This window comes from Rhipicephalus sanguineus, chromosome 6 (genome assembly GCF_013339695.2).
Source record: "Rhipicephalus sanguineus isolate Rsan-2018 chromosome 6, BIME_Rsan_1.4, whole genome shotgun sequence".
In the NCBI taxonomy this organism is placed as follows: domain Eukaryota; kingdom Metazoa; phylum Arthropoda; class Arachnida; order Ixodida; family Ixodidae; genus Rhipicephalus; species Rhipicephalus sanguineus.
The window spans coordinates 2,464,238-2,489,680 of NC_051181.1; the positions used below are offsets into that span (position 1 = coordinate 2,464,238).

The 25,443-nt window shown below is 45.6% G+C and overlaps 1 protein-coding gene across 1 annotated transcript in view; it reads left to right on the plus strand.

Annotated features, from left to right (window-relative positions):
* LOC119395570 (sphingomyelin phosphodiesterase) overlaps positions 1-25,443 on the plus strand; it is a 661,730-nt gene that overhangs the window by 308,497 nt on the left and 327,790 nt on the right. The window contains exon 7 of the mRNA XM_037662549.2: positions 8,588-8,668. Coding sequence (XP_037518477.2) covers positions 8,588-8,668 — 81 coding nt within the window. The remainder of the gene's footprint in view (positions 1-8,587; positions 8,669-25,443) is intronic.

The following is a 25,443-nucleotide window of genomic DNA, read 5'->3' on the forward strand; positions in this document are numbered from 1 at the left end:
CCCTTCGTCGTTTTGTCGCGCCTTAGCGACGTTACGTACGTCGTCTCACGGCTCACATCAACCGGCCGTCGCTCCAGAAGAACTGACGTCGTGCATGTCGCCCGTTTGAAGCAATTTCATGCGCGACACTGATTGACTCGCCCGGTGGGCATCGTCTGCAACGGGGGAACTGATACTGGACTTTCGACGAAGGGTGAAAGAGAAGAAGGAAGAAGTGGAGTTGGATTCTGGGCTAAGCCTTCCGCGACCATCCATCATCCCACCTTGTAAAATAAACATCTCTCACCGTAACAATATCAAAGATTTGAAAAAATTGTGTTCCGCATTGTACAGGAAGACTGACGTCTGACTGACGCAATCATCATTCTTCTCTTTGATGTAGAAAGCCTCGAGAAGTTCACGCGCCGTTTTATCATGGCTTCTGCCCAGAATCCTCACATCATTAAATCTTGGCACACTAGAGCAGGTCTTACAATGCGCCGAAAGGTGCGCAGTGAAATCCTTGTTTAGATTGTTTGCGTGTTCCCTCATGCGGTCATTAACACATCTGCCCGTTTGTCCCACATAGGACTTCCCACAAGTTAGTGGTATTTCATACACCACCCCCGTCGCACACCGAGTGTATGCAGTACCCATATTTGAAATGATCTGCCTGCCGAGGTGTTCCAATGCTGTATTAGTTGGTTTTTCTTCAGTGAATTCGATTGTTCACGTTAATAGGTTTCATGGCCTTCCTTACACTTGTCATGCACCTTTGCTATGCGGTAATTCTTCTTTGTTTTTTAAAACTAGCTGTGTTCTTTACTCCTAACTTGTGATGCGCGAGGACATTAAGATGCTGTGTATGTCAATTTTCAGATGCAATCTCGCACTCTTTGCTGTGATTTCTCCTCTCATATCCTTTTCCCTTGTTTTCTGAACAACTAGGTGTGTAATAGTATTCTTTGCTTGCTTTTGATAAACCAGCTATGTCATTCAACATTTACTTTGTCGTGTGCAGTGCCGAGTGCTGTCACATGCAGCAGTAAGGTTCCGTACACGACAATTTCTCTGATGTATTCTCATGTTCTTTCATTTATTCTTGCATAGTTTTATATTCACTCCTGCCCAAGACCGGCGGTACGTACGAGATAACTAAATAAAACAAACAAGCAAATGAATAAATTAATAAATTAGATTTTCAGGTTCAAGTGTGTGCTTACCAAGCTGTATCGTATGCCTAGTGATACCTCCAAGGCAAGACTGATATTGAAAAACATTTTCTTGGGGGTGGTGATGCTTACTGAATAACATGATACCATGAATAAGATCACTAGGAGAAAGATTAAGACTAACTCTAAGCTGCACACAGACCATAAAGAAAGCTACATCGGGTGGACCGTGCATTTGCATGAACCGGACGAAGGAACACGCTATTTAAGGAAAGGGTAGGAGCACATATCTTTCTGTGAATGGCGTTCTGGTGCAATAATATGGCATCAGTGCAAGGCATTAGAACACACAGTTTGTTCCAAAATTTAACACCGCTTGACGTATTGTGGTGTTCTAATCCTGCTTCAAGTAAAAGATGTTCAGCCTTGTCGTCTAACATGGTATTTTAAATAGGATCCTGGAAGTGTCATTTCAATGTGGTCATGACATTGTCTTGGATAACATGTGTTGTGAAGTACTCTTCTCTCAGAGTCATTTCTTTCAAAACATATCACAGTCTAGGAAAGCTTCCTGCACTTAATGCTTCTTTGTGGGCTAGTTGGTTTTGAAGCACAGTGAAATGATAAACGGCGTGAAATGGCACAGACAGGAGACAGACATGTGCACTGACTCGCAAATGATTTCATTTTCAGAAGTGCACGAAATATAATGTTTTATTTATTTTTTTATTGCGTGCACATGTCTGTCTCCTTTTGTCTGTGTCTTATCATACTGTCTATCATTTCAATATGCTTCCTGCCAGTTTTTTTTTTCATGCAAAACATATTTGCAGTTCATTTGTCATGTCTATATCAACAACACTCTTGCGTAATATGTTCAGTGACAGTAATAAAAAGAATGTGTACAATATTTCTAATAACTGTGTCTGGAAATATCATGTGTGTCATGTATACTGTCCGATTATGTTTTTGAATTCAATAACCAACTTTTGTTTGAGAATAATACGCTTTTTTGCAACATTCATGTTACATGGGCAACAATGGACACTACTACTTGCACTGTATATCTGATTCAACATGACAGAGATATGCATCGAAGCTGGCATGTACCGTTTACTGCTTCCTATTTCAATTTTTCCAAACAGCACAAAACTTTTTTGGACGTTAGTTTAACCATAAGTCTATGAGAACAGATCTGCACTACCTACTTTTAATGTGATAGAGTGATCGAAGGCTTTGAAATTTTACGGATTGGCAAAGAGATAATCGGACAGGCTAGGTTAATATTTTTCGAAAGACGATTTATCTTCACCGTGTATTTTTTACTGCTAAATGTAGACAGCATCCCGCTAGTCGGCGAAAGAAAAAAAAAGGCACCCGCTATGCGCATCTCAGCGTCCTTCCTAATGCGTATACTTCCATCTAGCGAACAGCAAGGCTCCAAGCGCTATTACTACATGCGTTTTATAAGCAGTGTACCCAACAGCGCGAGAGCTCCCTATTGCAAAACCCAGCGCCACTGGGTACCAGCGTCCAGTGCCATGCCTGATTATGGGCCCAGCGTCGCGCTGGATACTGGGCCGCTGGAGCGGCGTTTTACTGGGAGGCGCTGGGTACTCAAGCGCAAAACGGCTCTACAGCGTTAAAACGGCGGTGCCTATGTGCCCTACATCAATATATTAGTAAATAAAGTCATATAGAAAGCATTAGTGCAATAAAAAAAAAGCCGTATGAAAAAAAAAAAAAAACTACACCACCAGGATTCGAACTCGCCACCTCTCAATCACCAAGCGAGTACTCTACCACTGCGCCACGCTGAAACACGTCAATATCGCTGTAAAAGGGCTAGTCAATACAGTAAGAGAGCGTTTCGTTTCATATTTCCCTGTCGCGTATACAAGGAAGACGCGATCTTCCTTTCCAAATCACGCTTGCTTCTTTATTAGACACAAACAAAGGGTGGCCGGAAACGAATGAAATGCCTAAAATGGGAAGAGCGCTAGGTTTCTTTGAGAATTCCCGTTTTAACTCCGAAAAATATCAAATGGATCGAGGACCAGCGTACAGTTTGACGGCTGTTACTGCCGATTTTTAACAGCCGTTTCTCGCCCTTGCTAATGATGAACATGTACAGAAGCTTTATGATGACTCGTTCGATAAACACGCGCCTGCATGAATTCATACTGAGTATTTCTCGCGCGAGCGACGATATCACTGCGGGCGGGCGTGTCTGTATTCTGACTTGCAGTTCTATCGATAACTACAACTATAAAACCGCTACGCAAAAACAAGTACAATTAGCTGAAAAAAAATGCCAGTGTGTTAGTTCACTAACGCGTACCAGCTGACACGTATGTGTTCTGAAGTATGAGTCAGAGAAGTACCGGCGAGTGCGGCCGGCTGCTTTCGGTGAGCCTTCGTTCGTTGCTGAAAGCGCGTCGCATCGATGGTCATCGCTCCTTGTTCGGACACCGTACACAAGAAAAAATGGTTAATTTAGGTTAACGGATGTCCAGATTATACTTTACAGTAAATCTTACACGTTAGAATTGCGTGTACTTAAACGAAGAAGCGCCGGTGGCATGTAGACGGACTCGGCCGGTACGCTAGGCCTAACACTCGCTGGGAGCCGCACTGGGTTGGACCGATCTCGGCGCAAATGAGTTGCGATGGTTGAAGTTCCTGCATTTTAACCTCGAAACCTTTTTAACTGTTACCTAACGTATTCCTGAAGTAAGTTGAAGTGCGAGAATTGCCCGAGATGCGTTTCCGGTGTGGCGATATCGAACGACGGCTGTTTTTCTGGCCTCCGTTCGGAGGGGTCGCGAAGCCAGAGCTCATTTACTTCTTGCCAACTGCATGGCGATGTAACAATTTGCTCTGTTTGTTCAGACCAATGCCTCCAGACTTATAAACATTAAAATATGAAGTCATTACCGCAACACATCACGAATGCAAAACTGATATATATGAGCGGCATGCACGAAATGTGTATTCACTGCTGCTACGTGCTCCGCAAAAATTAACGACTTCATTGGCACTGCATGAATAAAAAAAAAGCGTAGTAGAAAGCAATATTATTAGTGTTGGCTGCTTTGGGTTATTAACATATTTTGCTCCACATTCGACAGGGAAACAATAAAAGTGACCGTGATTTCACGTATATCGATCATATCACGTATATTATGAACATAGTGCGCATCTCCTCGTCTTTCTCTGCAAAGCTAGAATTTGTGACACATGTTTGGGACCCGTTAGGATAGCATCTATCGGTACCATCGAATCAGACATTCGATATTCAACGATACCAAAGCATTACCAAAGCGCTCGGCACTGGCAACGATACCAAAGCGCTCGGCACTGGCAGAACAGTGCGGGCTCCAGTATGTGCCAGCGCACGCCAGTGAGAATTCCAGCGTCTCCAGCGCTTCCCAGTGAGCGCCAGCGTCACAGCGGCAAAGCCAGTGGCTCTACCAGTGCGACCCAGCTCTCTCCCAGTACTTTCACCGACGTCCCAGTGAATTCGAGCGAATACCAGTGTTCCCAGTGCGGTCCAGCGCCAAAAAACGTACTGGTATCACGCTGGGGGTACTGGAAGGGCGCTGGTTTTTGCAATAGGGCTGGAAAGCGGTGCATCGCGTGATAAGAAAAAAGATGACAAAGGACTCTTGGGTGAACGCGTGGTGTAGGAAGAAACAGCACCCTGTCACGTCACAAAAGGACTGCAACTTTGAAACAAATTCTCATCGTCGTAGCTACGCGGAACACAAGAGCGCAGCGTAAATACCACAGGTGAGACAACTTCGCACCTTAAAACAGCTAAGATCCGAAGTAGTACAAGTGCCGCGTTTTCCGCGCCGGCCGACAGTGAACATGGGCTGCCGTCCCAAAAGCCGAAACATTTTGGCGTCATCTCTACAGCGGGCACGGCTTCAGTGCAGCAGTGCAAAACAAACTAGAACATGGGCTTTAGTAAAACTTGTTGTTGGGCTAGTTGGTGCATGTTACAAGTAAATTCGACGACGCACACCACCGAGGAAAGTAGGCGAAAGGACAGAGCGTCAACTCGCAACTAATTTTATTCTTGCAAATCCACCGCAATATATACACCATGCCACACATGCGCAATAAGACACCATGCGTCCCATCCAACAATCGCCCACTCTCAATGCACGTGCTAGTTTAGAAACCTGTCAAAAAAATCAAATTCAGCTGAACGCAGTACCACCGACGTATCGCTAATACATATATCTTTTTTCTTTCGGATGAAGTATGCTTCTAGCATCTCTCGCTCAATCACCTCCTTGCTTTTACCTAAAATAGTGATATTGGCAAATCTTGCCTGACATCCACACGCGCTGCAGTGCATAGGCAAATGTGCCAAAAGATTATTCTTTATCGAAAGAACATGCTCCCTCCCTCGATCGTTTACGCATCGGCCGGTCTGGCCGATGTAAACCCTTCCACAGGTGAGCGGAATTTCGTAGACCACTCCCGTCGCACACGTGACGTAGGGCCTCGCATGCCTCTTACCGCAGGGGGCAGGCACGGTTCCTCTTGACGCTCTGTCCTTTCGCCTACTTTCCTCGGTGGTGTGCGTCGTCGAATTTTCTTGTAGAACATGGGCGCCGCCATGTTGCTTGAAAACAAACAAAAAATTACAGCATATCCACGGGTGAATTATGAAGAGCTTGGGCGAAGCTCCTGAAGCAATCATGGTCTCGGGATTCGCTTCTCGTTGAGCCCGTTTCGCAGCGGCGTCCTTGGCGCGCACCGTCACGGGATCCGCCTGGCTGCTGCCAAGCGAGCGCCCGCCGCTGCACATCGTCCATGCTCCGCCAACGATCCGACACGTACGGCGACGATCCAGGAGAATGATAGAGCCGCTCGCTCCCCGCGCAGCCCGCGCAGCAGCCAATCGGAGAGCAGCGGCACTTCCAGCGCCATCCAGTGTCGATTCACAAAAGCGCCATATTGCACACAATTCTATTGGACCAACGCCATCTAGGAAATGAGACGAGAAATGGTGATGACGACACAGATTGTGTACAGCGCCATCTAGAATACCGTCCCTGAACTGCAGTTTGTATGTACTTCTATGAGACAGCGCCATCTATTGCATCATACGGGAGATCCGTTTACGCCGGACAACGGAGACGTGACAAGGTTAGACTAGGAGCAGCTACGCCCCTAAAATAAAAAAAATACCGGAAGCGCGCAAAGATCACGTTATCATCTCCAGCCAATAGTGGCGCAGCATGGGCTCCAGCCATCCTAGGGGATATGTTTCGGATACACGCCGCCAGGCGCCCTGCTTCGCTCACGCGGTCGCGTCTCAGTGGTAGTTTCGGTATCGCGCACTGCCGCGTGTGTTTTGCACGCTCGTAAAAGTCGCTCTGACAGAAAGTTCGACAAAATACCGCATGCAAGTGATGTTGCCCGATGCCCGAATGGTACACGCCGCCAGTGCACGCCGCCGAGCAGTAAAGGAGGCCAACGTTGGGCGCGAACAAAGTGACGTGCGAAATACCGCTTTCAGGAGGATGATTTGAAGTGCGCTAAAGCGATGCGGACCACTAAAACGTGATTTTATTTCAAAATAAGCACTTCTTCAGCATCAAAGTAGCACTACGAGGTTTCTCGACCGCTATTTCAATAATCAACGTCAACCCAATATTTGCCTTTAGTGTCCCTTTAAGGCTGAGTTAAGGCAATTGGTTATGATGCCCCTCTTAACTAGCTTGCAGCGAGCACTATCAATAGGAAGCAGCGCCTTCTTTGACCTTGGAAGGTACTCCATGCATATATGGTCAAGTAAGAAACGCAGCCTAATATCCCACAACTCAAGTTCATCATTCTCTGACACTTCAAAGGTATATTTTAATCCCTCGCTTTCATCCTCAAAAACACTAACTACGGTAGCAATATTCGTTTGAAGTTCTCGCCTGCAGCTGCTTTCAAGACCATCAAAAAATTATCAACATATCTACATATTTTGACGACATTTCCGTCTTGCAACCTCGATCTAATGCGCGCGCTAACGACATCCTGTGCGACAAAACGATGTCGCACAGGATGGGGGCCACCGATGATCCGATACATATACCATTCCTTTGCACATAGAAATTGTCTTCCATCTGCACAACCGTAGAATTCAAATAAAACTTTAACAATTCCAGGAAGTTGTTGCTTGATAGGCCTGCATCGTTTCAAAAATCAAATTCTCCAAAATCCTCAATCTTGCCTCGAACCGCTCTGAACAACTCTTGATAAAGGATTGAACAATAAAGGTCTTCTATATCTATAGAAAAACCACTGTACGAACCCTGGCTCAAGTTGTGTAAAAGACGCTACAACTTCAAAAGAGCTACGCACTACGAACGGGTCATTGCTCACCAGGCCTTGAAGGTTCTTCTGGCCTGGTGAGGTGGTGTTTTCGTTGAAGTGGTGTTTTCTGCACCCTGCAAGCTCTCTAAATTATGCGCGATGACAAATAAAGATTCACGATGGCAATGCACTACGAAGCACAGAACGCGCTACACACGATGCGTTTGCAACGTGGTTTACAAGATACTTTTGAGAACACACAATTTTTAAAGAAGGCAAACGGCAAAACAGAACGTGAAATCTTGGAAGCGTTTTTTTATCAAGGAAGCAGGAGACAGTTGCATCAGCAAGCCATCTATTTTGCTCCCTGACGCTGATATTCAATATCTTAAAGGTTTCATATCAATCATTTCCTTTACCGTGTTTTTTGTTGGTTATCCTCTAACTTTCCATCGACTCACTCTCAATTACTGTTATCGCGGTAAGTGAGCCTGCGCCTCGAAAATGGATTGTTGATTGTTTTTTGTTTTTTTTTGTTTTTTGTCGGTTTTTTCCTGTTGCTTGTTCATCCTTGTTAGGAACTGGTTTTATCGGTTTGTCACTTTTGTTCACTTTATTTGAGTGTGGAAGATGCGTGCGCACGGTTTAATTCATGTACACGTGTTAGCTTTCAGTGAAAATGTACTTTGCATACCTGATGCTTTTGATTGTCGGTTTGATTGGAATGGCGTGCTCGGTTTGATGCGCTGTAAAAACGAGCGGTAGGTGCAATAAAGATGTCAGTTGTAAGTTCAGCGCTCGTCCAGTCTATAACATTTTAAAGCAGCGCAAAAGACGGGACAAAGGACAAGAAGTTCACAGACGAACGCTTCCAGTCTACTGTGTTCCCGCGTCCTCGTCCTCTATTGCGCTGTTTTTCGCCAGCTTTGATGTCGGCCTAGGTACTCCGGAAGTATTATTCATAAAAAAGAGCGAATGGACTCACGTTGCCCAAAAGAGCTAGATTTTAACATGATCAAAGAGGAAAATTAATTTAGAGGTATGTGCATTGAAAATATTCAACTTTCTGTATCTTAGTCTCACTATTTTCGTGTGCTTTATGCATACAGAGGTGCCTTCTACGCTGTTACACCATTTCCTGGATTGAAGATCATTTCTCTCAACATGAACTACTGCAACACCCTGAACTGGTAAGCTCGTTGTCTCATAAACAATGCTTAGGAATAAGCGAAATGCCTTTCGAACTTTGACAAATTTACTGAATTGCATTCTAACATCGTTGTTGTGTTCATGTAGTCCCAGTAGAAGAGTTTATAAATGCATTTTATAATCATTGCGGGATAAATTACGGCTGCAACCTCATAGCACGGTATAATGGCTACTTGAGCAGGGAAGTTCGTCAAAGTTTTTACACTGCGTCTAAATACGCGTAGGCACTGATTAAAGGTAGAAGAACTTTTAATGTGCCGTTATTTATAGATCGCCAATGATGTCGTAAGATTATTACAGTAAAGGCGTCTGAGAGAGTTACAAACGCTTTGTTTTCTGGTAGATGACAAGACAAGGGTTTGAAGAAGCTGGCGCTTCCAGAATGTGGTCGGGGAAAGCGAGACATTTTACCGATCTGTGTAAGGATCGTGGTCTTTAGTTTTGAGGTTGCTTTACGGGAACAGATGAACTTGCTGTACTGTTTGTTAGTTTGAAAATTATCATCTTGTTGAGGTGAAATGCTTCAGCAAGTCTTGTGGTGGAGCCCGAGCTATTCTTCTCTCAGGCGAGGTTCTACAGACTTGCACATTTTAAGAATTTTCTTAATGTCTGAGGTGTGAGCGTCGCATTGTGCTTCAACATTCTGTGTCATAGATTGATCAACGGGCTGCTTGTTTTAGATCTGAATCTCAAACTACTTTTTGCTTGCGTCAAGACACCTTCCTACGTGGGCAAAGCATCCTCGTAGCTTTGCGACCGCAACAACGCGGTGCCTCGAAAGAGCAAGTCTATGTGGGTAAGCGTGCCAGTCGTGTCGACTCAACCTAGTGTAGGGCTTCAGCCACTGTTTCACGAATCTCCGCGGTCTAGAGACAGACAAAAGCAATTTATCATTCGCCACAGCAGCGGAAAGCCAACGATATACACGTGCGTGAAAAGGTGTCTATAGGAATTCCACGCACTGAGCCCCCACCCTGGCATATCAATCACTCCGGAGAACAATATTATTCTTACGCACCACTACCGCCGAGGCGGACTTCCAGCCGGCGTGGCTTCTGCGACGTCGGTGTGCCGTAGCCCTTAACTTCGATGGCGATGACGGAAGATTTGCACGTAGGCTGAACCACCGTTGCACAAGACGTGGTCTACCGGGAACCTCGCTATAGCCCCGGTGGTCGCTTTTGTGGCCCTGCCCAGTGTGAGAAGGTTTTGACAAGTTTTGCCCTGTAGTCGAGGCTCATTTTACATTGGCCGTTTTCTGGTTCAGGTTCATGCAGTTCGTGATTCCGAGACCCCATTGAAGAAGCATCTGCCGTCCAGCAGGCACATGTCAGCGATCACGACTCCTGTGAACAAAGCCCGCGTTGGGCCTTCCTTCGAATGTGTTCCTTCTAACCTCTTCTCTTGCTTCCTTCCTCTTTTTCACACATCACGTGCTTCACGTGTTCTAAGGAAATCTCTTCACTTTTTTCTCGTGACAGACTGGTCCTGAAAACACTTTTATCACGAAAGTGTTTTATGCCGGGGTTCACCAGGACTTCACTGACATTATTTACATGATAGATGTGACGCCGGTAAAATGCACACAAGGGGACGACGCAAAAAAACATAAGAGTTCCTTTGATTTGCACAACCTCTTCATCTGCGACAATAGGAGCTTTAGCCACACTGCTACCAACGCTCATGGATGAGCCTTTACAAACGCGCCTTATTCCTTTCACACCTTCTCCTTTCCCAGTGCCCTTCGCTGACGTGGGGCGGTGTCGCTGTCTTGGAGACGTAGAGTGAAGTACAGCAACATGACACTTTACCTGTGGGCAGAAAACTGCGTAATTAAAGCGAGAAAGAATGTGGATGGCAAGGTATTCCGAATTCGTAGCGAAAGTGACTTGTGTGTATTTCATGACCATTGAATGATTGCATCATGGATTATTTTTCTCCACAAGAGTTATCCGAAAAAATCGGTTCTCGTGAACTCCCTTCAGCTATTCATAAGAATGCCCGAAGCTTAAGAAAGCATTTTTATGACATTATTGTATTGTTGGATAACACTGATTATAACTTTAAACTCATTTGTGTAAACGAAACATGGCTTTCATCGGGGGACGAAACCTTGTATTCTTTCCCACAATATGTATCCGAATTAGAGCACTGCACGGGCCGTAATTCTCGCCCCGGGACCGGGCCGGCCCCGAAACTCGTTCAAATTTACCCGCCCGAACCCGGCCCGGTGACTCAAAATTAGACCCGGACCCGGGCCGAACCCGAGAAAAAATTTGGCCTGCCCGGCCCGGCCCGGCCCGACCACAGATCAGGCCCAACTGAGGCCCGACCCAGTAATCTAGGTGGTGTTGCCCGAACATGGAATCGACAGCAAGGTGTTTTAAGTGGCAAATATCTACGCTTTGTTGGCGTATGTTTCGCTAAGAATTATACTTTAACATACGGTAATTTCTTGTAAAAAGGGGCTCACGGTGCAAACAGTTGAGCGGACATATTGGATACAATGATTGTTTGTTCGGCAGTGGTATACCGTACCCATTTTTTCTGCAAATACACTGGGAATCATGAAGGGCGTTTTGTATCGGACATTGTAGCAACGAAAGCGATTTGCAGCACGAGTTGACTTTCGATAGGGGGCGCAATAACAACAAAGGGTGGACTTATGGGTGGATAAACATTATTATGGTCCATCGGAACGCGCTCGAGCACTTTGCGGGCCGCTCCGACATCGGAACAGAAAGACCAAGTCTCTCTGCTGCGTCGCAGGCCCGTTGTACTGCCCATATAGCTGTTCTAGAGCGGAGCTGGTAATAGCAGCCTCCCATTTGGACGGCGTGATGACTTCGCCGCCACATAACACGGAGCACCGCCAGAGCATGTGTTCTAGATTGGCTTGGCAGAACAAAACGCTCACTTCACTTTGTTTTTATTGCACTCTATAGTCTACTGAACTTTATAGCATGCTGTAACCACAAAGCCAATCGTGTACCCTTCTCGATATGTCGCACCTGTTCTCACCATTGTAATACCTTGCCACAGCAAGAGAAACAGAGGGAAAAAACTAATTTCTGAAAATACAGTAATCTAGGTAAAGGTGTGGAACCGCGTGCACCACGTGTATGCGTATAAGCAGGCGAAAGGAAGAAAAAAACTATTTGTCATAGCATTATTTTCATATACCACACCGCTGCTAGTATATACAGTCTATAACTTCCTTATGGCATAGTTTATAGTTTACTTCTTCACATGTTATTGTGCGAAAAATCAAAGTATCAAGATATTCCTGCTTTAAGCCCGCCATGCGATCTTGCATCACATATCCTGCCGCGCTAAAGGTTCTTGCACTGCTCGCGCTGGCCGCACGGGCGCACCACATCTGCTTTGCCAATTGCGAAGGCATCGGCAGTCGTTGTTCTTAACTTCCACCACTGGAGCAAATCTAGGATGTCTTTGTGGACCTCTGCAGAAAGACCATAGCTGTCCAGCTCATTCCTTCACTCCTCTCGTTCCCGAACGTCGTCCCACTCTTCAATCTCATCTATAAACCTCCTCTTTGAGGGCTTCTCCTTCCAATTTTCAGCAGTGTATGTTATGCATGGTATGCACCGTGCTCGTTTTTTTCCTCCAAGTAGAAAACAGCGCTACGAGACGGGACAAAGGAAGGGCAGAAACACGGCGCTGACTATCAACCAAATGTGCTTTATTCCACCAGTCCGCATATTTATCCTCCACCATGACTAAAGAAAGCATAACAAAAAAGCAGAAAAAGCCCGGTCAGCCAGCGCAAAGGCAAGAAAATCTTAACTCGACAGAAATAATATCTCCTTCGAAAGCAGTGAAATCGAGGGGAGGCTAACACATGCCTCGCCGCCTTTACAAATGTGATACGCTTCAGAAACGAGACGCGCACGTTCGTCATAGTACTTTGATAGGAAACTCAAATCTTTAAAAGATGGCTGGCAGCCGCATTCATTGCAATGAATGGACAGTTGACTGTCTTTTGCTTGTTTAGAGACCTTGTTCGCGTGCTCGCGCAAGCGGTCATTAGCACACCGGCCAGTTTGACCAACATAGTACCGCCCGCAGGAAAGAGGAATCTTGTACACAACAAAATCGCAACATTCAACAAACTTTTGCCGGTGCTCCTTACTACATCTTTCCGTCTTGGTTTCTCTGTTTACCTGCTGACACAGGCTACCAAGTTTATTTTTGGCAGAGAATAACAACCTTACCCCAGCCCTACTGACCCCCTTTTTAAGATTATGTGCCACCTGGTGCACATACGGAATGACTGCAACTGGTTGCTGGGGGTGTGTCGGTGATTGCACAGCTGTTGAGACCCTGTTCTTAAAGCTAGAAAGGAGGCTTTCTGCGATGCTGGTCAATACAGTTTCCGGGAAACCTGCCAGCTTCACACGTGCTAATTGACAGGAAAAACTCTCCTCAACCTGGTGGTCACCGGACCTCTCAAGCGCCGCCTTCATGCAGGCCCTGGCAATGCCACGCTTCACAATCTTCGAGTGCGCGGACGAAAAGGGGAGAAGGCTCTTCTGCGGCCTAGGCGCATAACCCGAACAAGCATGGTTGTTTGAGAACGAGAGTTCCAAGTCCAAGAAGCGTAGCCTATTGTCTAAGGGATGCTCAGTGGTCAACTCAAGTGGACTTAATTCCGTGAGGAATATGTCAAAAATTCCAGCAGCAGGCTGTACGTCACGAGCGTTAGTGCAATAAAAAACTAAAAAGTCGTCCACGTACCGCGTCACCTTTGCCACGCTAGTCTGTCTAAGCTTGCTGTCAAGATTACGATCATAGCGGGCTAGTAAGATGTCGCTGAGAGCAGGGGCGATGCATGAGCCAATGCAGACTCCTTTTCGCTGAATGAAAAGCGTATCGTCAAAACTTATAAAGGCGGATTGCATGTAAAACTTTAAGAACTCTAAAAATTTTTCGACAGTGATTCCACATGCATTATGAAACTTAACACCGTATCCGTCAATGCAATTACTAACTTCGGCACACGCATCATTCTGAGGCAATGAGTAGTATAAGTCCTTGATGTCGACTGAAACGGCACGCACACCCACTGGGCAGTCATCTCAGAGATAGGCAGAAATAGTACGTTGTCTCCTTACGAGGTAGGGGTCGTCGATGTCAAGTAGGCACAAGAACCTTTGCAGGAACGCACCAACTTCTCGCTGCCAGGTACCGCGCTCGGAAACGATGGCCCGGAACGGGCAAAGTTCTTTGTGAGTCTTGGCGCTGAAAACGCTGAAAGGCTGGTTCCTTTGCAGGCCTTCACGGATGATGCAAATGTGGCAAGTCCAGCTCTTTCGCACAGGTGAACTGCCCTAGTTTTCACTTTCGTGATGACCACTCCATTCGCTTCGTGGAAGTTGCTGCTAATGGCCGCTTCTGCCTTTTCCTTGTACACACCACGAGGCACCGCGACGAATCCTCCCTCTTTATCAGACAGGAGCAGCTTCAGGCCGGCATCCCTAAGCACAGCAACCGCTGAGCGGAGCTTAACCGTATTGCCTTTCTTAACCCGCTGAGGCAGGCAGTCCACTCCTTTCCTGATGCACCGGTCAACTTCATCCGTCTTTGCTTTACCAGCAGCTGTTCTGACGAGGCTGAGTAGTTCCGTCTTGTCCAAATCAGGGTGCTCACAGAATTTTGGCCCGAGTTTGAGAAGATCAGCCACGTTCTTCGGAAATGAGGCATCCCCGAGAACCTTGACATCTTCACCTTGCTCTGAATTCTGACATTTGCTCCTAGGCAGACGAACGACCAGGTTGCCCCAAAGGAAGTCAGCAGTCTGAGACGCCAATCGCAAGTCTCCTAAAAACCTCTTTTGGGCAATGGGTGAAGACATTTCACTGTAGTTCACAATCTGCTGGCAGTCCGTGAAGAAGCGAACCTGACGGAATGCCTCTGATCACAAAATGCGGCACATTCTTTGACATGGCCTTCAGAAGGCATCAGAGCCCCGAAAAGACAGGCAACTTCAAGTGGCAGGTAGGAATGCTTGAGCGAGTTGGTGTAGAGGCGAGCTCTAAAAGTTGCAGTGGCGAGCAGGTTTATGCAGACGACTGACGAATGTAAGCACGAGAAAGGCGTGAACGAAGAAAAAGAGCCCGATGTAGTAGAAAGGAACTGCAGTAGGGTACGGATTTGGGCTGGTTGGTGCATGAGTTCAAGTAGAAAACAGCGCTACGAGACGGGACAAAGAAAGGGCACAAACACGGCGCTGACTATCAACCAAATGTGCTTTATTCCACCAGTCCGCATATTTATACTCCACCATGACTAAAGAAAGCATAAAAAAAGCAGAAAAAGCCTGGTCAGCCTGCGCAAATACAAGAAATTCTGAACTCGACAGAAATGCTATCTCCTTCGGAAGCAGTGAAATCGAGGGGAGGCTAACGCATGCCTCACCGCCTTTACAAATGTGATACGCTTCAGAAACGAGACGCGCACGTTCGTCATAGTACTTTGATACGAAACTCGAATCTTTAAAAGATGGCTGGCAGCCGCATTCATTGCAATGAATGGACAGTTGACTGTCTTTTGCTTGTTTAGAGACCTTGTTCGCGTGCTCGCGCAAGCGGTCATTAGTACACCGACCAGTTTGACCAACATAGTACCGCCCGCAGGAAAGAGGAATCTTGCACACAACAGAATCGCAACATTCAACAAACTTTTGCCGGTGCTTCCTACTACATCTTTCCGTCTTGGTTTCTCTGTTTACCTGCTGACACAGGCTACCAAGTTTATTTTTGGCAGACAATAACAACCTTACCCCAGCCCTACTGACGACCTTTTTAAGATTATGTGCCACCTGGTGCACATACGGAATGACTACAACTGGTTGCTGGGGGTGTGTCGGTGATTACACAACTGTTGAGACCCTGTTCCTAAAGCTAAAAATTGGGGGACGCTTAAGCTTCGCCTTTAAGAGTTGAACGCGATAGCGGTATCCTGCCCCTAGTGCGCACTTCGAACACTACGAGTGTTTAACAGAATGCGCGCACTAAGGTGTGTGCCTTATGTAATGGGTAGCATGCTTTAAACCAGGAGCAATTATGCGCGAGAAACTTTTTCGAAGTTGCGATGCACCCACTACGTGGTCCTAAGGGAATACGCGCAGTAATGTGTGTGCCTTTTGTAATGGGTGGCTGTCTTTAAACCACCAAGTCGTTATGATATTGACATGGTGTGACGCCCGGTGGCGATGTACGCTTGTACCACGCATTATTACTGCGATATTACATCTCGTACTGTGACACCTGTATACAGGACGCGTATTTTTGGGATGCATGAAAGTTCCTTTCAGTGCAGCTCCAAGCTGAGGCGTGGCTGTGTGGTAGAACTCCTGCTTGCCACGCAGACGGCCTACGTTCGATTCTCACTCGGACCGAACATTTTTATTATTTATTTTATTTGCAGCTTTTTCGATTTTTCGGTCACGGACAAGATGATGATTTTTCGCTCACAACCAACGGCGCCGACGCCGACGACGGAATTTCTGCGATACGAGCTCTTTAACGCTATCGCGTTAAAAAGGAGTGCCAGGACTCACAAAGGACTTTGCCCGTTCCGGGCCATTGTTTCCGAGGCGCGGTACCTGGCAGCGAGAAGTTGGTGCGTTCCTGCAAAGGTTCTTGTGCCTACTTGACATCGACGACGCCTACCTTATAAGGAGCCCAGGTACTGTTTCTGCCTATCTCCAAGATAACTGCCCAGTGGATGTGCGTGCCTGTTCAGTCGAACATCAAGGACTTATACTACTCGTTGCCTCAGAATGATGTGTGTGTCGAAGTTACTAATTGCATTGACGGATACGGTGTTGTTAAGTTTCAGAATGCATGTGGAATCACTGTCGACAAATTTTTAGAGTTCTTAAAGTTTTACATGCAATCCACCTTTATAAGTCTTGACGATAAGCTTTTCATTCAGCGAAAGGGAGTCTGCATTGGCTCATGCACCGCCCCTGCTCTCAGCGACATCTTACTAGCCCGCTATGACCGTAATCTTGACAGCAAGCTTACACAGACTAGCGTGGTAAAGGTGATGCGGTACGTGGATGACTTTTTAGTTTTTTATTGCACTAACCCTCGTGACGTACAGACTGCTGCTGGAAATTTTGACATATTCCTCACGGAATTAAGTCCACTTGAGTTGGCCACTGAGCATCCCTTAGACAATAGGCTACGCTTCTTGGACTTGGAACTCTCGTTCTCAAACAACCATGTTTGTTGGGGTTATGCGCCTAGGTCGCAGAAGAGCCTTCTCCCTTTTTCGTCCGCGCACTCGAAGATTGTGAAGCGCGGCATTGCCAGGGCCTGCATGAAGGCGGCGCTTGAGAGGTCCTGTGACCACCAGGTTGAGGAGAGTTTTTCCTGTCAATTAGAACGTTTGAAGCTGGCAGGTTTCCCAGAAACTGTATTCACCAGCATCGCAGAAAGCCTCCTTTCTAGCTTTAAGAACATGGTCTCAACAGCTGTGCAATCACCGACACACCACCAGCAACCAGTTGCAGTCATTCCGTATGTGCACCAGGTGGCACACAATCTTAAAAAGGTGGTCAGTAGGGTTGGGTAAGGTTGTTATTCTCTGCCAAAAATAAACTTGGTAGCCTGTGTCAGCAGGTAAACAGAGAAACCAAGACGGAAAGATGTAGTAAGGAGCACCGGCAAAAGTTTGTTGAATGTTGCGATTCTGTTGTGTACAAGATTCCTCTTTCCTGCGGGCGGTACTATGTTGGTCAAACTGGTCGGTGTGCTAATGACCGCTTGCGCGAGCACGCGAACAAGGTCTCTAAACAAGGAAATGACAGTCAACTGTCCATTCATTGCAATGAATGCGGCTGCCAGCCAACTTTTAGAGATTCGAGTTTCCTATCAAAGTACTATGGCGAACGTGCTCGTCTCGTTTCTGAAGCGTATCACATTTGTAAAGGCGGCGAGGCATGTGTTAGCCTCCCCTCGATTTCACTGCTTCCGAAGGAGATAGCATTTCTGTTGAGTTAAGAATTTCTTGTCTTTGCGCAGGCTGACCGGGTTTTTTCTGCTCTTTTGTTATGCTTTCTTTAGTCATGGTGGAGTATAAATATGCGGACTGGTGGAATAAAGCACATTTGGTTGATAGTCAGTGCGGTGTTTGTGCCATTTCTTTGTCCCGTCTCGTAGCGCTGTTTTCTACTTGAAGTCATGCACCAACCTGCCCAAACTCGTACCCTACTGCAGCTCGTTTTTTTTTCATATTATAATGACTTATGACTTCCCAGCGATGCTGTACCGGTAGAAGGTGGCCATTGGACTACGCGGTTAGGACTGGCAGGAGGTGGACGAAGCGATTTCGATATATTTTCGGGGTTCGTTCGAGTTTGGTAATAAAGCGCGACTAAGCTTCTCGAAGCTTACTCATTGGATGCATATGGTTCGAGGTAAGGGGACATCACCTGGCGGGAAATCGGTCATTGTCCTTTTTCAAGCCAGATATTTCGTGAAGCGAATATACTTCACCCCACGCCTTGTTTAATCAACCTATTCTGTTCCTGCGCATTCCAACGCTGTTGCGGCAGTATCATGTAGCTCTCGCACTCTATAACGCACTATATAGGGCCTCAAACGCGCCGCTCGCGGACCTCTCGCTAGCGGCCCGCAGCCCGCACATGACTGTCTTCATTCCATTTTTTTTTCTTTATAAGTATGTTCTTGAGATACACAGGCATCACAGATCGAAAGGATATTTTTCGTGAGGCGCCCCCTGCGGTCACCGTGTGTTGACACATAAACGTGATACAAAAGCTATATTTCAGGATCGGCGTCCAGATTTTCGTCATTATGGGTGATACGAAATGACCGGTTCCCCGGTCGCGAAACAGAGACGTCCGTTTAATGGCAATACTAAATGGGAACTGATGCGCCGGCCACGTGCACGTGCCCTCGATGCCCCTCGGTTTCCTCTTCTTCGATGGAGTCTGGCACGCTCCAAGTTGCTCCGTTCCGCACTATTTTGCAACAATGGGTATCGATATGTTGCTGGACTCCTGCCGCCAAATCCCCTTCAGAAATGATCCCGTATATGAGATATGGGAAAGGTCTGCTGTGAAATGACGGCAGTCTTAATACCTCTTCCCCCCTCCCACGCTACTACCTTCGTCATTGCCCTAGCCCTTGCGGGAGTAAATTTTTGTGAATGCGTCCCGTTAGCTGAGGTGAGTTTGAGACCCCGGATATGGCGGAACGAGACAAAAGCTCAGACATTAACAATGTGACCACGAATAGCAGGTTGTGCATGTCCATCTCGCGCCACATGACAACTGGGAGCCGTCACAGAGTCACAGAAAAAGAATGTGCCTTTACAGGGATTCTATTTATCAAGACTCCGTGCAGTCCTTTAGTTTTAGAGTGGGGCTCTAACTTTCAAGAACGTTTCCCCGCTTTGTAGCTCTGTGATCGCTCTTGCGATGACATCTCATAGGTATAATTCTGTTATATTACTCTATTACTGCGATTACAGAGTAACATTTGGGATATAAAATAAAACCGAAAGCAAATAAAGCACGAAATAGCGAAATGTTACATATAAGCGGCTGGTCTATTTACTTTTAGGTCGCCCGTTTCAGATAAAACAAGTAGCTTATATGCAAGAAGAAAAAGCAGTTCAGTACTTATCCCTCGTAAAACTTCTCCAAAGAGCTTACCCCACATAGAAAAAGCATTTTTTCCGAGATAAAATGCGGGACTTATATATGTATATGCACAGCCTATGCGGAACAAGGCACATTAAAGACAAAAACGATTTTTCTATTATCAGTCAATTACTCTTTTATCACTCCAAAAGCACCACGCTCGCCGCGACAAGACTCTTGGTAAGAGAGAAAACTCGCAGGAAAATGCAAATAACTACGCCAACTTGAAATTCACGCACCAAACGCCGTGACGTCATAGATTCTGACGGTATCTACTGGGCCCTACGTAGCTTATAGTGGGTAAAAATGAAGTACATTGACCTCTGAGGGGCCTTAACAGACTTGGCATACGAAGTTTCTAGAAATTTCGATGAGCCAAGGTCCCCAAAATACGACGAATACAGTTTAAAATCCATGACGTCACCTGCGGAGATTTCAGCGTGAAATTTAAAAATGGAAATTTGACCTTGATTTTATCCTTTATTATTAGACTCGTTGATGGTGAAATTATTGACGTTCGGGTTCTCAGAGTACACTCTATCGGTCTAAACCGTTTCAGTGTCTCACTTTAGTGACCCTTTAAAAACGGAGCAATGTCCAAGCCCGACCTGACCCCAGCCCGCCACCTCAAACCCGGGCCCGGCCCTAAGCCCGGAGCTTCAGGCCCGAGCCCGGCCCGGGCCCGCCGTGAAAGCTACTTTACCCGGCCCGGCCCGGCCCGTGGGCCGGGCCGGGCCCGGGTTTTCGGGTAGGCCCGAGCCCGTGCAGGGCTCTAATTCGAATACTGTCACCGCGCTGGTAGCCCTCATGGTGGTGTGGCTATGTTTGTATCACAAACTGTATCCTATAAAAGGCGTGCCGATCTGTCTATCAATATTCCGAAATGTGAATCCATGTGGCTGGAAATAGAAAACTTCCTCCCATTTCAGGGAAAAAATAATTATTGGCACGGTTTACCGTTCACCGTCTTCGTCGATAAAAGAATTTTCTGCGGGATTATCGGAAACGCTAGACAAAATTTCACGAGAAAATAAGAATGCGATCGTTTTAGGTAACTTCAACATTGGCTTATTAGACAACAAAAACCTTGCTTTTGTAGACTTTACTTTCTGTTTTGTGAGTTTCGTCTTCGATTCATTGATTAATACCCCAACCTCATGTTCAAGGCAAGGTTCTAATCCATTAATTGATAACATAATTTCCACTCTCGACACGCACCCTTATACAGGAATTTTATAGGTAGATATTACAGATCACTACCCAATCTTTTTTTTTTATTTTGATTTACCTAGTAGTCTTCCCAAAAGGACGAAATGGGACGAAATTCAATCTGTCCGACTATGTTGAGTTCTATGTTTCTGAAGCTGGGTCCTATGTTTTTCTGATGCTGAACTAGTGTAGCGTGAGTTTGCCCTCATAATTTTGAATGCGGTAAAAGTTTGCACTAAGGATGCACTTTTTACCAAGCGATATGATGCACCACGTTGTCCATGGTTGTCTGCGGGTCTCTTGGATTCCTTTCGAAAGAAAGATAATCTATATCGAAAAACAAAAAGGCAACCGTTCAACACCCGGCTTAAAGAACGTTATGAGACTGCTTCTGCGCAGTTAGACGGTGCCCTAAAGAAAGCAAAAAAAAATGATATTTTGAACGGAAAATTGGCGCGTGCACAAACGTTAAACAGAAATGAAATATCATTGACTTCCTAAATCGTGATAACAAGACAGCTACCGTCAAGACTATCGCTATCGAGAACAAAATAGTACAAAATCCCGAACAGATAAGTAACATATTTTGTTTTTTTTTTCGTCTTCGGAAACTAATTAAAGTCCTTGAGTGCCACAGCTGGAAAGGCAACCTCGTGTTGCTTCTTACGCCCTTGTACAATCGATGAAGTGCTAACGGTTATTACACAACTAAAGAATACAGGAGCTGGCCTAGACAACATACACGCAATACATATTAAATCGGTCAAACACGTTACGGCTGAAGTTATCTGTCATATAGTCAACCTAATTTTTACCGCAGGAATTTTTCCTAGGCAACTGAAGATTGCTAAAGTAATTCCTATACTAAATGAAGGTTATCCGACAATGGTAGAAAATTACAGGCCAATTTCTATACTCTCGTTTTTCAGCAAAATAGTAGAAAAATTAATTGAAATTCGTATTTCTACCTACTTCGCAAAATTTAACATACTGTCCTCGTCGCAGTTTGGGTTCCGCTCGGGTCTTTCAACAGAACACGCTGTCATTAGCTTTATTGACTGTATTCGAACAAATTTGGACAGCGGATTAACAGCCGGTTCAGTGTTCATTGATTTTAAAAAAGCATTTGACAACATTAACCACGAAGTTTTGTTTTCTAAGTTAGAAAGTTATGGCATTACTGGCCCGTTTTTGGTGCTTCCTAAAGACTACCTTTCAAGCAGGTATCAAAGCGTCTACATCAATGGCGCTTTTTCACAACATAGGCTCATCACCAAAGGTGTACCCCAAGGATCAATTCTCAGCCCGCTCTTATTCTTGACATTTATTAACGATCTCCCGAATTACTTACATAATTGCAAGTGTTTTCTGTACGCCGACGATACGACGATCGTAGCTTCTGCCTCCAACCCCACTGAGCGTTTAGATAAATTAAACTACACTGTACACAAGCTTGAAGATTGGTGTCATAAGAATATATAAGCATAAACCCTGTAAAGTCTGAGTTCATAGTTTTTCATTCTCCTCATAAACTAATGACATCTGACTTACACATACGAATAGGCAATGTGGAAATTAAACAAATAAGTTCTGCGAAGTTCCTAGGAGTCATTGTTGATTCAAATATAAAGTTTGACACCCACGTTGATTCGGTGGTAAAAAAAATTGGCTTTGGCATAAGGGCATTAATTAAAACGCGTTCAAGCTTCAGCATTGATACGCTTCTCTCACTTTATCACGCTTTCATCCATACACATATCAAATATTGTATTACCCCTTGGGGAAATACTTATTACACTCACATATCTTGTTTGGTTAGCATCCAGAAACGCGCGCTCAAATTATAACCTTTACATCCCCCCGTTCATCATCCAAGCCCCTATTTCTAAAATTGAGTGCACTACCTGTTGTTTGTACATACGAAGCCAGTGTGATGGTCTTGCTGCATAAAGCCATCAACCGCCAAGTTTCTGGTGAGGTCTTTCCAATTCATTAATTCATTAATAAGAATACGACCAGGTTTGCTCTGTCAAATAATTTTCTGTTACCAAAAGTAGCTACGAATTATGGCAAGCGAACTGCTTGTTTCAGCCCAATTTCCATTTGGAACACTTTAAACCCTGATTTAAAAACGTCATCACTAAACCGTTTTCGATCATCTTTGAAAACATACTTGCTCTCGTCACTCTAATATACCGTTCCGTTTTTGCATTGCCTTTGTTGATGTTTTGCCGTGTGGTTTTGTGTTTGTGAACATACGCGCTCTCATGACTAGTTATTGAACGATTCCGCTTTTGCATTGCCTGTATTGATGTTTTGCCGAGTGTATTTTGTACTGTTGAACATACATGCTTTCATCGCATTATTTCGTCTATTCTATTGGTTGTTGTGTTGCCCATACAGAGATATTGTATATATTTTTAACATATTTGTGAACGTAAATGTAAACATTTTTGACAGAAATCTGTCTGGCTGGGTGGAATATTTAGGAGGTTACTATGGCTCCAGCCAAGTTTAAGAGAGCCCGACGTTTCGGGACCGATTCGGCCCCTTCCTCAGGGGGTGACTGGTTTGGTCATGGAAGCTTCTCCCCGACTTGTTTCCCCGCGGCTCCGGATTCCCCTTTCCCTCACGTGTTTCCCTCTCATGTTCACGGCCTCCGAAACGTCAGGGAAGGGAAAATCCAGAACCGCGGGGAAACAAGTCGGGGAGAAGCTTCCATGACCAAACCAGTAACCCCCTGAGGAAGGGGCCGAATCGGTCCCGAAACGTCGGGTCTCGTCTCTTAAACTTGGCTGGAGCGATAGTAACCTCCTAAATTTGTGAACGTATATTAAATTTGTTCCCTGTGCTTACCAAAAAATGTTTATTGTCCAATTCTGATAGGAGGCCCTCCCACAGTTTTTCCTTTGGGTCTCCTTCTGAAAACTTTGTACCTCGATATATATGTTGTATACCGCGATTCTTTTTAGTAAACTTGAACTTGAACTTGAACGTGCGCGACAGGACGTGCCTTGGTAGTTTCAGCGCAGCGGTGGCTGGTTCCCCGTTTCCAGTGCATCTCGTTTCAATACAGTTTGAATGAGTATTTTGCTGCAGTGCGAAACGCCAACGGGCAGCCTTCGCGCTGGTTCGCCAGGTTTGGCTACCTTGCGCCAATTAGGCTACTTTTTTTAGGCTGGTGGCGGTAGCGAAAGTGGCTTGGCTACTTTTTGGCTACTTTCTTGTTCTTTCATTTTGAACAAAATTCGATATCTGGAAACGTGGCAGCCGCTGTCGTTCGAGTGTGCGATGTGAAAACATGACGGCCAAGGCGTGCTTAAAGCTCCCGAAATTGGACCTGGTACTTGTATTGCACAAAAGACTTTTTGATGCTTGGCTAGGTCTCAGGGAAAACTATTACGTGGGGCCTCATATAGCTGACCACCTATTGCTGAAAGCGACATTCCACCGCAATCGAGACTCGCGGCTGGTTATTGCCGTTGGCATATATATATATATATATATATATATATATATATATATATATATATATATATATCAGAACTACAAGAAAAGTAGTAAGAGTAAAAATTTTACCTAAGTGTGCGACCGGGAATTCGCACCAGCTGCGACCCGTCTCGTCGATCCGCAGTGCAGCGCATTAAACAACTCCACCACGCAGCATACGTTCTCCATCGCACTAAAGGCCACTTATTCAATACACCATTTCAGCGCTTGCGGTGCGCACAACTCTGACGTGCTTCAGCGTGGCAGAGGCTTGCTCACTATCACCCGCGAGGTGACGCAGAGGGCGCGCTTTAAAGGCCGTTGCCCCGCTCGTCTTTCGCCGGAGTTCAGATGCGCGCCTCCGTCCTGTACTTTCACTTTCAGTGCATGGTCACTCATGAGGGAGGGGGGGTTGTACATGTAGTGCTTTTACTGCAACGTTTGCGTTCAATCTATAGACCGCACAAATGTCACTTCACTCGCTGTAGCGGCCGCGTTTGCGAATTGAGTGAACTACTTGGACACGTGCAGCGCGCTGCTCAAACACAAACGACACACGAAACGAACGCAGAAGCATACACAGGACGAACGCGAACTAAAAGCTGTCACAGTTGTTAGTCCGCACTTGTCCTCTGTGTACATGTGTGTTCTTTTGGTGCGTCCTTTTTGTTTGAGCAGCACGCTGCCAGTGTCGATCTGCTAGCCTTATTGCGTATGACATTCCAATTTGTTGCTATCGCATTCATTGATTTTCGCTTTCAGCGAAACATTTCTTTTAATGTTGCGAGAAGGCTGTTAGTTCTAATCGTTTAAAGAATAATTATCCAAGACGCGTGAAGAGAGTTTCATTTTTGCAACAGCGCAATAAACTTCGTTATTCTGCACAAAGTGATTGCTAAAGTGAACAGTTTATGCTTGTGTCTCAGAATTTTTTTGTAAGTGGCGGTGTTGTGCTTAATACATTTTCCCGAAAATGCTTTTGCATTTAGTCATTTCAATAAAATTCTTACAGCTGTGTTTGCACACGCCTGGCTACTTTTGGCTACTTTTACTGCGCTCGGCTCAAGTTAGCTACTTTTTTTAGTTTTGCTAATTTTCCGCCAGTTTGTTTTCTCTTTTTGACCTGGCAACCCTGCCTTCGCCCATTCAACGCTCCATCTACGAGCTCTGTCTCTCGCGTTCCTGAAACTCTGTGTGGTAGTGTGTGTGTGCATGAGCAGAAGTGTAGCTGGCGAGCGTACACCTTGCCGTTTCTCTCCTCGAATGACGACGGTTTCACTCAGCGTATATCGAGTGCTGTTGATTATGTCCTTATTGATGCCATCTTTGCGTGGCATTCACCATACGCTGTGTTCAGGT